The following is a 14575-nucleotide window of genomic DNA, read 5'->3' on the forward strand; positions in this document are numbered from 1 at the left end:
ATTTTTACGAACGGACCGTTTTCATCAAAAATATATTCATTGTTTAACGTGACGGCCGCACCGTTTCACAGCAAAATGTTCAGTAAATGAAAAAATGTATTGCATTTTCATTATTTAATGTGTCGGCCGCACCGTTTCACAGCAAAATGTTTCTTTTTATTGTATTAAAAAAAATTTTTTGTATTAAATTTTATTTTGTTATATCTTTTTTTGTTTTTTTTTTTTTTTTTGTATTTCCAACGTATAGGATATATTACGAATTTAATAGTTTTTACTGTAGTAAATTTTTAAGGTGTTTTAAAAGTATTGAATGTGTTGGAAAGTAATTAAATTTTCACAAAGCGTGTCAATGTATATGCATACGTCATTTTAAAATGCACTAAGTATATTCTCTTTTAGCCACGATTTATATGCAGATACATACACACCTTATAAAAATTTCTACCAAATATAGATTTGCATTACTTGTGTATCGCCAATTTCAATTTTTGTGTCAAAAAATTTTTTGTGTTTGTAAATTTTATTATTAGTTGTTTGATGCAATTTTTTTTTTTTTTTTTTTTTTGATTCAAATTTATATAATGTTTAAAGTTTTGCGGACGCACCGCGTTTAATCAAAAAAATTTTAAAGTGTAAGTAGTGAATACATAAATATATACTAATGTGTTTGCCGCTTCATCTGCTACCTGCGTCGCTGCTGGTTTTGGCCAAAAAACTTTTTAATATAAAGATATTGCATGCGCGAACTTCGGTGGAAAGCAGCGGAGCGTAACAAAATTCTAGTAGGTCACTTTCACCACACCAAAAACTTTAACACAATTTTTAACATAATTTAAGCACAGAAATACACTGATTGGAGTTTTAGTGAGTAAAAGTTAAAATTCTGAACACATTAGCTGAATAAAAAGTGTACAAATAATTATTAAATAACAAATACAGACAGTGGTAGTTTAACAAATTCTCCTGTGGTAAGTGGTGAATGTGACCTACTAGAATTTTGTGAAGCTTTCCTCACACGATTTTTCGTCTATGCAGTGTCTCTATATTATATCGTTTCTGTTTTGGCGCTGCTGCTGCTGCTGGTGTTCGCTGGTGGTGGTGCTGCTGACGTTCGCTGGTGGTGGTGGTGTATTAAAAATGACGAATACTCTGCCGTTATATAGTGGCGTGGGTTTTTATGCCGTTATGCAATTCCGTAAAGTCTCTATTTTTCGACCTTAGATTATCTCTGATTTCCCTTATATTTTTCTATTATTTCATAGATTTTGTGTTATCTCTGTTTAAATTAATCGTCGTATTAGTTTCTTTTATTAAACAATTTTCTTTTCTCCAAGTATTTAGGTTAGGGTTATTTCCGATATATTTAGTTGTAGTTTTTAGATATTTCTATTATTTAAGCGATTATTGTATTATCTCTGCTGTAATTACATTTTTTAGTTTAATTTTATTAGAATTTTCCCTTTTCACGCACTGCCACTTTTCATATCTTCGAGAAAAAATGTTCCCACACCACCACCTACCTTGATCACGGTCGCCATGTGAACTCCTGTGTTACCCCAAACCGGCAAATTGATGGCAGCCAGATATCGACGTGCAGGGCGCCGCCTCATATATGTGCCTTCTTCTTCACAATTCCCGTAATGGTTGTTTTACAGGTTTCTAATCGCTTACCGACCCGAATTAAAGGGAATTAAAAACACTTTAGTTATTTTGAATAAAAAGTACAATTTTCTTTTATTAAAATCGGTGGTTGCACTCCAAAAGATGTCTACGCTCGTTGCTGCCGAAAATTATCTTCTTTTCATGATGGCCGCCTTTTCTTCTTTTTTCGATCTCCCCGTTTCCAACTTGTTTCAACACCTGTTGTCTATTCACAATAGACAACATGGTTGCACCAAGTGGGAAACAGGGTGAGATCATAAGGCTGCTCTTACAATACCCATAACGTACAAACACATTCTAGAGTCACCCCTGGTCCACCTTTATGGCGATATCCCGAAATGGCGTCCACCTATAGAACTATGGCCCACTCCCTTTTAAAATGCTCCTTTAAAACCTTCCATTTGATACCCATGTCATACAAACACATTCCAGGGTTATCCTAGGCTCATTTTCCTAAATGGTGATTTTCCCTTATTTTGTCTCCAAAGCTCTCAGCTGAGTATGTAATGTTCGGTTACACTCGATCTTAGCCTTCCTTACTTGTGTTTTCTGGAGAAATATTAATGTCAAAGAAAACTAATACAGAGCAACATTGTTCGTCAGATATGTCCCTAGAATATTTGTGAATAAAGTTTTTAAATATTACTGAAGTTAAGAACAATTAAAGCGAGCCATAGTGAGAAAAATAGCATTTTTATCAAACTTTGCGGGCTCAAGGCACGCCCAATAATTATGCAAATGATCTAATATTTTTTATATATAATTTTTTTCTAATTTAGAATAAATCTAAAGGGTTTGCCAATTGAAAAAACGAAAAAAAATTGTCCATATAACTTGCGGTCACACTAATGTAATTATGGCCCAAATCAAGGACTGTTACGTTACATATTCATACGTGCCTGTTGATATAAAAGGTCTCATAATGCCTAGAGTATGATATATCGATTAATTTGAATGAAGTATTTCAAAAGTGAATACCTTAATTGACATATTTCACTTTCGAAGTTACTTAGATTTGAACAATAACTGTTACGTTACATGAATTTGGAAGTAGGTTTTGTAGTTGCCTCACGTCTGTAAAAACTCTGCTCTATGAGCAAGTTATCGACAGAGTCAAATATATTTTCTGCAAATTTTAGGAAGTAAGAAATTCATAAAATATCAAACACAATGAAACAAATTTTTTTTTTCTTCAGTAGCATAAACATATAATAAGATAAAATGCATAAATAACACTCAGTAGTACATATTTATATGTCGCTCGATACTATGGAATATGTTGGACCACAAAATGAGCAAGAACACACGAAATTCGATTTTTTTTTAATATGACTGCAAACAAAAAAATATGACAACAAAATGTATGTTGCGTTGCACATTGTTTATTACATAAAACTAAGGTTACTTATAATGAAAACAGGTATTCTCGAAAATGTGACCAAAAATACTAAAAAAAAAAAAGGTATTTTCCGTAAATTTAGTTAAAATTCTTTTCGAATTTTTGACTGTTACTTTAAAAGTTAAAAATCTGTCGATTTGTTTTTTGTTTAAAATGCTACTAAGCTTTTTTTTCTCAAAAATTTCGTACACCCCCTTTACACAAGCCTCATTTTATCGAAATTCACTAAATAAAAAAAGTAAGAAAATGCAAGGTGTGATAACCTCCGAAGAAATTTTAGGCTTCTCTTCCAATTTGCGTCTTGCTCCCCTGAACCTACACGTTTTATGCCGACTCCGAACGGCATCTGCAAGGGAGATGAATTTTCATTGATAAGCTTTTCACTAAATAGCTGCAATTAAATAGCAATATTTCAATAACTTGAGGCATTTATCCATGTTGGTGTTTAAAAAAGTAACAGTAAAACAGACCTCAGCTCTTGAGGGATGGATTATGTATAAAAAAATAATAAAAAAAAATATATTCATTTATTAATCATTTTTTTGTTCTACCTATAGTAAAATAATGAGAATATAAAAATATTTGTTTAGAACGCATTATGTTCCGTCAAACTAATAATACGAAACGTATTGAAATGTACGGGTTGAAGCTTGAGATGTTTTCAAAAAAAGAGGTTTTTGCAACCATTGGACGCATTTTATACTAAAAGGCCTTCTCAGGTATCTTTATGGCCCATAAATTGTCTTTCGAGAAGCACCAGCAGACAAGGTTGTAAGGATGTAAAAACCTGGAGCATCGGAACGCTTTTAGAAAATTGTGTCTTATTTATTTCTACCTAACTTTATCTGGAACAGAGTTTCTCATATCTGAGTAGTGAAGTTGAAAAATTTATTTTGCAAAATTTAATGCGCTTTTCGGCATAATTTTACACATTTACAATAAAATATGAACATGTCATTTGTTATTTGCATTTCAAATATAGGGATTACTACGAAAAAAAGAGCAACAACAAACATCGCTGTAGCGATAAAAGTTATTCGGTTATAATCAGTGTTGGCATTTAAGGTTTTTTCAAGCCAGATTTAGCTTTTTTTTCTCCGTTTAGCTTGAAAAATCGAAATTTAGACTAAAGCTTTTTTTTAATTTTGCAAAATTTTTGAAAATCTAGATAAACAGTTTGGTGTAGATTCAATTGTAAGAACACTGAATTCATTTCAGCTGGATGGTAAAAATTTGAGGGGCCTAAAAAAAAATAACGCTAGCGTTATGGTAGGCAGAAATCGAGGCGTAGTAACTTTATTAAAGAAACATCAGCCTAAAATTATTTTCGCTCCGGGTGTATGCCATTCGATTCGATTGGGCTTCGGCCTATTTCCGAGCAAAATTGAATGTGAGAAATATAAATACATGTTCCATAGTTGAATTTTGGATACAGTTTTCGATTTCTCAAAACACGTTTGGGAAATTCATTTGCCAGTCTATCCAGGTTTGTTTTCGCAGATTTAGTTTTGACAGTATAGGAGCAAATTTTAAGTACTGTGAATAACTTAATACAAAGTAGCGAAATAAAATTCATTTAAAAATGTTAAATTCAATTTTGTATGTATCTAAGGTACAGCTAAAGAAGAAAATAAATCACGACTTTTTAATAACAAACGATCCCATTGAGCTAATGAACAATTCAAATATTTATTCTCATTCAGTGTGATGTCGAAATATTTTAAGACTTATTTATGTATATCCCAGAGAAGGCAGAATTCACAACGCGTTATATATTATCAATATTACAAGCATACACCAGTAATTGTAAACTCGGAGTTAGTGGAGTTGCTCAACGTCATTTGAAACTTTGCATGGAACTTAAATTCAGACAAGGCAGCCTAGAAGTAGCATTTTTTAGCGCTGTTAAATGCTGATTTGAAGTTAACGAAAACCGGGTGAGTGTCGGTTTTCTTATCCTGAGTATTCTCGAGGATCTGGCGTATCGTGAAGATTTGGTCGATAGTAGATTTACTCACCTGAAATCGCACTGATAAGGTCCAATCAGTTTGTTGACTATAGGCTTCAGTCTTTCGCCAAGTACGCTAGATAGAACCTTATACGCGATATTAAGCAGGCTGATTCCGCGGATTGGATTGGGCAGAGTACACTTAAGTTCTACTTGGAGAATGTTTGGGCATAAAATTCGAGCGCTAGACGTTTACTGCTTGAAGTAAAAGCTAAAAAAAAACGAAATCGGACGATAACCATACCTACTTTTTCGATATCGAAAATTTCGAAAAACCGAAAAAGTGAGATAATTCATTACGAAAGACGGATAAAGCGATGAAACATGGTAGGTGGGTTGTCCTTATGACGCAGAATAGAAAATTAATGAAATTTTGGGAAATGGGCGTGGCATCGCCTACTTTTAAAAGAAGGTAATTTAAAAGTTTTGCAAGCTGTAATTTGGCAGTCTTTGAAGATATCATGATGAAATTTGACAAGAATGTTACTCCTATTACTATATGTATGCTTAATAAATTAGCAAAATCGGATGCAGAGCACGCCCACTTTTTAAAAATATAAGTAAATTATGTCAACATTCAACTCCAGTAATGATATGGTGCAACAAAATACAAAAATAAAAGAAAAATTCAAAATGGGCGTGGCACCGCCCTTTTTCATTTAATTCGTCTAGAATACTTTTCATGCCATAAGTCGAACAAAAATTTACCAATCCTTGTGAAGTTTGGTACAGGCATAGATTCTATGACGATAACTGAAAATGGACCAAATCGGTTGAAGCCACGCCCAGTTTTTATACACCGTTTACCGTCCGTCTTTCCGCTAGGCTGTTAAAACGATAACTGGAGCAAAAATCGATATATCTTTACTAAACTTAGTTCACGTACTTATCTGAGCTCACTTTATCTTGGTATTAAAAATGGGCGAAATCCGACTATGACACGCCCACTTTTTCGATATCGAATATTTCGAAAAATGAAAAAAATGCCATAGTTCTATGCCAAATACGAAAAAAGGTATGAAACATGGTGATTGGATTGGGTTTTTGACGCCAAATATAACTTTGGAAAAAACTTTGTAAAATGGGTGTCACACCTGCCATATTAAGTAGAAGAAAATGAAAAAGTTCTGCAGGGCGAAATTGAAAGACCTTGGAATCATGGCAGGAATACTGTTTGTGGTATTACATATAAATAAATTAGTGGTACCCGACAGATGATGTTCTGGGTCACCCTGCCCCACATTTTGGTCGATATCTCGAAAACGCCTTCACATATACGACTATATAAGGCCACTCCCTTTTAAACCTCTCATTAATACCTTTAATTTGATACCCATATCGTACAAACACATTCTAGGGTCACCCCTGGTCCACCTTTAAAGCGATATCTCGAAAAGGCGTCCACCTATAGAACTATGGCCCACTCCCTTCTAAAATACTCTTTAATACCTTCCATTTGATACCCATGTTACAAACACATTCCAGGGTTAGCCTAGGTTCATTTTCTCACATGGTTATTTTCCCTTATTTTGTCTCCAAAGCTCTCAGCTGAGTATGTAATGTTCGGTTACACCCGAACTTAGCCTTCCTTACTTGTTTTTTTTTTTTAATGTTTTGCAAAGCGAATCTAAACAAGGTGATGGCAAAGCGAGTTCAACCCGACTCGCCTAGTAGAAGAATGTCAAGTCAAAAGGAAAATATCACTGATTTCGATTAATTGACATATTGTTGTACCAAGGTGTTGTATGGAATATAAAGAAGAAGAAGCGATCCGCTCACGGGATAACAACATCGGATACTGTATTCGCCTTGGTTGTTAAAAAAATACGATAAAGCAATAAATTCTATGGGTCAATTCACAAGAGTATCGTATTAATGTAAAATTTTAAAAATTAAGTTGTTTCCATGGTCTACAACATAAAATTTGATTAAAGCATAGGACGGCGAATAAAAGACCTTGCGAATTGCAAATTTTTATTGGCTGCTCAAGTTATTCAAATGCTCGAGCAAATATTTGAGCGATTGAGCAACGAGATAATTGGCAATCATGCGACCAACGTTGGGAGTCACTAAGATATTGACGACAGTTTCCTACGAGTAGATGTGTATACTAAACCGGAGGGCGTACTTCAACAACAATGCCAACAAAACAAATGTCTCCAGATGGATAGCAGATGTGTATACTTGATGTGATATTATTTTACGACTACATGATTCCCTCTTATGTTATAAACCTTCGGTACATACCACACTTTCAACAACTGTAACGCATCCTTAGACCTACTTTACATGTAACGAGATTATCTTCTTAACTTCTAATCGTTAATTAAATAACTTGATTTCCCATACAAATTGTCCCTTCGATTTTCGTTTATAATAAACAAATTGTAGAAATGCCGATATTTTTTTATAGACAAAGAACCATCTGTAGGATCTCATCTATAAGTCGAAGCACGAAATAAAAGAGACACAGGAAAATTGGATATGTGTAAACGCGCAGATTAACTATTATTGAATTGTTTTAGACTAGTGCATGTGTAAACGTGGTCTTAAACTGATTTCGTTTTTTCCACCACGCTGAAAGAAGATTGTTAATGAGCTCATATGATAGATGTAATCAGTAATCGAACTGACTGAGCTAGAGACTAGTAATTTTGTTGCATCTGATGTTTTTGCAGGTAAGTAAACATTGGCTTATTTTTATTTAACACACAAGTAAAGTAAACTTATTATTCCACAAGTCACATTTTGTAGAAATCTACAACAATGTTGAGTATAATGCACAAAACATCTGTAATATCGGGAAGAACCAGTGAGTACATACCCAAGTGTTACATTTTGTTTTAGGCAGCTTCACGAAAAGCGCATTTTTTACATTACGCCGATTTGGGCCTGACTTCGCCTTGCTAACAACTTTAATGATTCGCGTTGCTTAAAATTATGAACATATTCGGAAAACCAAGGCCACTATGGTATGGTGGCGACGTTCATCGCTTACCACTCCGAAGATCCTGGGTTCAAGTCCCGGGCAAAACACCATCAAAAATTTAGAAACAAGTTGCTTCAGTTAAGACTTGGTTTCCTCGAAAGCGGTGCCGCTATATAGCGGTAGGGTATGTTGCCAAAAATGCGCACTGTAAAAGAAATGATGTGGAAACTAAGAAAACGGTGAAGTTCACCGTAACGTAATATAGCGGCAGGGCATAAAATATTAAGGCCTTCAGGTGGGGAAAATTCCCATCGGGTTTCGGGTTAGAATATACCCGCGGTAGGTATGCCTGTCGTGAGAGTCGACTAAAATACCAGATTGAAGTGGTTGTGTAGCGCAGCCTTTTCAGGTTGCCAGCGCAATATATAACTTCTCCAAACCCAATTGTCAACCTCACCCATCCGTGGCGATTCCTGTTTCATTAGCAGCCGAAGCTATGGTGAGCCCGAACTCCTCATGGATCTAGGGAGTGGGAGGACAGTATGGCCCAGAAGGTCGCACGTGGTCATAACAAATCGTTCCCGAGATGGTCAGGCTTGGTACCGGAACGTACCGGATCTACATCCGGCAAAGAACCATCAACATCGATAACACTCCACAAGGCCTTCGGGGAGTGTCCTTATCGCTACAACAACAACAACAGCCGTCATGACGGTAGAAACTCGTTCACCACCGTTTTTTGCCACCGCTATTGTCAAAGCGGTGAACATTTTATCAAATAATTGAAATTATTCATAAAAAAACGAGCCTTTTTGAATTAAAATTTTTGCTTGTACGTTTATTTAAATTAAATAATAAAAATAACTAAAAAAACATGCAAAAATGCAAAATAAAATTTTGCGAATCGTCTGCCGTACTGTTTGTAGTTTCCAACAAAACGGTGCCGCTGAAAACGGTGAGTATACCGGCCGCTCTTTAGCGGTCGTAACATAGCGCCCCCGCTTTTGGAGGAAACCAAGCCTTTAGAAAAACATTTTTCTGAGCGGTGTCGTCCCTTTGGCAAACACTCCCAGTGTAATTCTGCCATGAAAAGCTTCTAAGTGGAAACTCATCTGTCTTGCAGATGCCGTTCAGAGTTGGCATAAAGGTGGGACCCGTCCCACCAATTTGTGGGAAAAATTAAAAAGCATTGCATTGCTAATATTGGAAGAGAAGCTCGGCCAGAAAATCTCTTTGAAGGTTACCGCGCCTTGTATTTATTTTATTTATTTATTTATAATCGCTTGTTTTTTGTGTGTTTGTCTGTTTTTTTTTGTCAACTTTCCGTGAGTTTCCGATAAAAATCTGGAAGTAATCGATTTCGGCTCAGTTCGCACCAAAATTTAAACTGTATTACCATCTTATAAGATGGTTTGTTCTCAGTAGGAATAGGAGAGTGAACTAAACAAGTTTGAAAAGTTTTGCCTAATCCCCAAAATCTGCCCTATATACTGTGGCGAATATTAGCACTATGCTGCTACTAAATAAATGCACAACACAATGAAGCAAGCAGCCACACAGGTGTACATATAAACACCAATCCATGCAACATATCCATGCAAACAGCGAAGCTAACAGCAAAGAAAATATTTCACATACATACATGTAGGCAGCGGCTACCCTGCAAAAATCGCGAGTACTCCATGCATGCATGTATGGAGTACTCGCTATGGACCAACCGAGTACTCAAAAATTAACCACAATTCATACAAAAAATATGGTCCAATTAACATTGCGATGTCCTAGGACTGGACCATATACTCCAGCTTCGCATTACATCAGAGTAATCCATGGAGTACCCACAGTCCAATAAACATCATGTAGTGATTACAATCGTTAAAAACGAGCAATGATCGGCTTACAATGTGTTCGTGTAGAAACATGAGTTGGTCCATTGCTGCATTACAGTGGAGTATAATGGTAAGTACTCCGGTGGACCACATGATCCAACGATTTTTGCAGGGTAAGAGCAGAATTTGTTACTCACACACACGCATATAACTAGAAGACAAAACGTTGTTCGTGAAGAGTATAGACCTTTGGAGAGGTATGGAACGAGACAAGAGGGAGTATAAAAGCAGCGTAAGCTGAGGAATAATCAATCAGTTTGATTTTAACACGCTATTAGTGAAGTACGCGAGTGTTGTAATTGTAAGTACTACTACAGTAAAGTTGTAAGTAAAGGAGAATATTGCTATACTGAATATTTGAGTTCTTTATTCTGCGGCCACCGTGGTGTGATGGTAGCGTGCTCCGCCTACCACACCGGATGCCCTGGGTTCAAACCCCGGGCAAAGCAACATCAAAAATTTTAGAAATAAGGTTTTTCAATTAGAAGAAAATTTTTCTAAGCGGGGTCGCCCCTCGTTAGTGTTTGGCAAGCGCTCCGGGTGTATTTCTGCCATGAAAAGCTCTCAGTGAAAACTCATCTGCCTTGCAGATGCCGTTCGGAGTCGGCATAAAATCATGTAGGTCCCGTCCGGCCAATTTGTATGGAAAATCAAGAGGAGCACGACGCAAATTGGAAGAGAAGCTCGGCCTTAGATCTCTTCGGAGGTTATCGCGCCTTATATTTATTTTTTTATTTTTTATTCTACAGTTCAGCGATTCGAACGATAGCAGAAGGAGAAAAATATTCAGAATTTACCAAAATTCGTTACAATACAAGCACGCATTATTCACAGTATAATTAAGCCGCTACTGTATTAACTGTTGTTTATCAACTTGTTTCCTCATTAACAGTTTGCACATTTAGGGTACTGTTAGTCCCTTTTAATATTAAACATTTTACCACATTACCAATTCAAGATTGTGCGCGCTTCTTTATATGTATTTAAACAGTTTTCTATTGACAATTTGCCATTATTTACATATTTTCCAGCTTTCTTTTTAGTTTTTGAGCTCATTTTTAATACGATTATTACTCAACAATTCATTGTGTGTTTTTGCGTTAATGTGAGTTTTTTTAATTTTTTCACATTTAGCAATGGAATTAATATAATCCGAAGATTTACAAATTCGTTTTGAAGAAGTATTTATGATTTTCAAGTAAAATAAAAACAAAGAATTGACACTAAGATAAATTGTCAAACTGTTGCCAATTGGTAAAATGATCAGGCAAAATGAGAAGGGACTGTGAGCAGCCTAATTGATTATACCGTGACTATAACTAATCGACGTATTCATTCATTTCTCATTGCAGCTGTTATCTTTGACGTAATATAGCTCAATTGCAATTATAATTTCACTGACACTGTTTACAAAACAAATATCTAATGTGTCTATAAAAGTTGTTCGTACGGCGGACCTTAAAACATTTATCTAAAATCTCTCAAATAGTGACAAAGTAAAAATATCTAACAATGTTCCTGATCAACCTCGGTCTCTACATCGTATTGGCTCTGTTGGCCGTTTCGACCCAAAATGCAAAAGGCCAATTTAGTCCGCATTATGAGCCTGGCAGAACTACAATGGTTCATCTTTTTGAATGGAAATGGGATGACATATCTGCAGAATGTGAAAATTTCCTAGGACCAAAAGGATACGGGGGTGTTCAGGTAAATATGTCTATTTAATCGTATAGTAATAGAGATAGACAAAGCGACCGCCGTGGTGTGATGGTAGCGTGCTCCGCCATCCACATCAAAAATCCTGGGTTCACGCCCTTGGAAAAGCACCATCAAAATTGTAGAAACAAGTTTTTTCAATTAGAAGAAAATTGTTCTAAGCGGGGTCGCCCCTCGGCAGTGTTTGGTAAGCACTCCGAGTGTATTTCTGTCATGAAAAGCTTTCAGTGAAAATTCACCTGTCTTGCAGATGCCATTCGGAGTCGGCATAAAGACAAGTAGGTCCTGACCCTCCAATTTGTAGGAAAAATTAAAACGAGCACGACGCAAATTGGAAGAGACGTTCGGCCTTACATCTTTCGGAGGTTATCGCACCTTACAATTATTTATTTAATAGAGATAAAGATAGGGATAGGGATAAGGACAGGGATAGGGGTAGCTGTAAATCAAAAATGAATCAATATATTGCACTATTTTTTATTTGCAATAAACCTTTGAAATTTACTGTGGGTTCCACAGAAATTCGACGTAGAACTCTCCGGTTGAGTTCAACGCCAGCTACGCGATGTACTACATTGCAGAACAACCTAGTGCATAGATGGGTCTGTGTGTACAACAAAACTATGAAAACTACATCGAACGCAAGAACTATTTTTGAAAATAGGTGTGGATATTGTCTGACTTTGACCATTTTCAATACCAATATATCGTCGACGATGCTGTTAAAGCTGCTAACTCCATCCAACAAAATTTCACAGTAGAACAAAAAAGCTCTATTGCATTACAAGTTAAAATGTATTGAAATTTTATGGAGTTAGCAGCTTTTCATAATTTTGTTGGAGTTAGTGCTTCTGGGCAATAAACACATACTTTTATTTTACCATCATATGCAGAAATCGCCTAATCTATTCCACCATTTTCAAGAAGTCGGTTTAAGTTATATGCGGAGCTTTTACCACAACGTCCACGAAAATCAATTTATGATCAAATTGTGGTGGTAATGACCTCAACTTTGTTGATCTTAAACTTGTAAATCACCGGCACTTGGTAAAGTATCCATACTTTACTCAGTACCTGGAAACAAGTATAGAGTACGAAATAATAGAGCATTTTTTGGAAAAGTATCGATACTACTCACTCAGTACTGGTATCGTTCTATCTGTGCTTTTACCTAAATAGCTTATTCGCTTGTAATACTTAAAAAGGAAAGCACAATCAGTGACCGAAAAATCAACTGAATGAATCAATGAAGTATACAAAATCTGCTATGGAGTGCTATTCGTAGTATGCATGGCGCAACGATACAAGGTGGCAGCATGGAACAGCTGATTACAAACTTTTTTTATTTGATTTGATACATCAACTTCCGGCGCAGTACGATTTTGACATTTGTACATCGAATTTACAAAAACAAAGTACATGGAATTTTTATTTATGTTTGTAGGTATGTCACCATGCTGCCACCTGTATCATTCCGCTATGGTAGTATGTCATAAGTTTGGAAACCATGACGACAATTTACGACTTTCTGGTTTTTCCATTAACTACTTGAATGATTAGAAAGGACTATTATGTATTTCTGTTTACCCGTTTAACGCCCTTTGGGTGCAATTACTAAATTGTTTTAAGATATCTGCAAAAAATGAAAGTATACAAAATAATAACCTTGAGGAAAAAGTATTTAGTACTGAATGGTAAAAAAGCGTAAATTCATTTCAATTTTACATTCGATATTGTTTGGGAGCAGGGACGGAAAATACCTGGTCAAAAAATTGTCCTAGGTGAAAATGTTTGAGTTCCCAGGTATCACTATAGCAATATTATGTCGAAGCATGCATCCTTTTTATTTTTCGTACTTTTTCCATAAAAGTCCACATATAAAAGTAAAATCTGTATTTTTATTTTTGAGTACCATAGAACTAGTTCAACTCGGACTTTTATTATAAAAAAAATTCGAAAATAATTTTTATCTTGATCCAAATATATTAAAAGTCCAAAATTAATAGTTTTCCAGGAATTATATTATAAAAGGAATAACGTTTCCGCCCCTGACTGGGAGTGCTTCTCTCCTTCACATTCTATATTGAATTACATTTTCCCTCTCAATAACACACCCACTATGGTTTCTTTTTACAGCTCTGAGCTCCAGTCAACTTAAACTGTATTTTAATTTAAACTCGCGCTGAAAAGCCGGGCATAAGAATTAATAAATTGCATACATATATTTAGCAAAAGGGTCATCCCCACTTAACAATAACAAACGTAAAGTTTCCTATTTCCGCTTTTGGGTAATAGACCCTATATTTTCGGACGTGTTTGTAAAAGTTGGGTCCACATAAACATTTTTACCCAACCGAATTCGCAAATTAAAAAAGTATCGATCTCCTACAACATTTTTGAAGGATTTTATTTAAGAAATTAATTTAAAATTATGTTTTCGATAAAATTTACAGGTCTCTCCAGCCAATGAAAATGTTGTTATTGGTGCTCGCCCATGGTGGGAACGCTATCAACCCATATCTTATCTTCTCACCACACGTTCGGGCAATGAGAAACAATTCGTTAACATGGTTAATCGATGTAACAAAGCCGGTGTACGAATCTTTGTTGATGTCGTATTCAATCACATGGCCGCCGATAATACTAATGCTCGGGGAACTGGTGGTTCAACGGCTGATCCTAGCAAAAAGAGCTTCCCAGCAGTTCCCTACTCCAACACCGACTTCCACAAAAGTTGCGGCATTTACAACTACAATGACGTAAGTCAAGTACGTAACTGTGAATTATCCGGTTTGAAAGATTTGGATCAAAGTAAATCGTGGGTGCAGGATCGCGTTGTTGACTTTCTCAATAAACTTGTCAGTTTGAGTGTTGCTGGATTCCGAGTTGACGCAGCTAAACACATGTGGCCCGCAGATTTAGAGGTAACTTAGGAAATCAGAAATCTTGCAATCTAAACTGATCGCTTTTCT

General features: G+C 35.8%; 2 protein-coding genes across 10 annotated transcripts in view; both read left to right on the top strand.

Annotated features, from left to right (window-relative positions):
* Nucleotides 1-14575, top strand: part of LOC137244111 (alpha-amylase 4N-like) — a 29306-nt gene that overhangs the window by 13837 nt on the left and 894 nt on the right. For 3 of the 7 annotated variants that reach the window (XM_067772671.1, XM_067772667.1, XM_067772674.1), the window contains exons 2-3: nucleotides 11240-11594; nucleotides 14057-14527. In XM_067772671.1, the coding sequence (XP_067628772.1) occupies nucleotides 11400-11594; nucleotides 14057-14527 (666 nt within the window). In that variant the 5' untranslated portion in view covers nucleotides 11240-11399. Of the gene's footprint in view, nucleotides 1-7482; nucleotides 7748-11021; nucleotides 11173-11239; nucleotides 11595-14056; nucleotides 14528-14575 lie in introns of all 7 variants that reach the window. The other 4 variants (XM_067772669.1, XM_067772670.1, XM_067772673.1 and 1 more) reach the window with 3 other exon arrangements.
* Efhc1.2 (EF-hand domain containing 1.2) overlaps nucleotides 1-14575 on the top strand; it is a 71239-nt gene that overhangs the window by 13793 nt on the left and 42871 nt on the right. The gene's annotated exons all lie outside the window — the stretch shown is intronic.

This window comes from Eurosta solidaginis, chromosome 3 (assembly GCF_040869045.1).
Source record: "Eurosta solidaginis isolate ZX-2024a chromosome 3, ASM4086904v1, whole genome shotgun sequence".
NCBI lineage: Eukaryota > Metazoa > Arthropoda > Insecta > Diptera > Tephritidae > Eurosta > Eurosta solidaginis.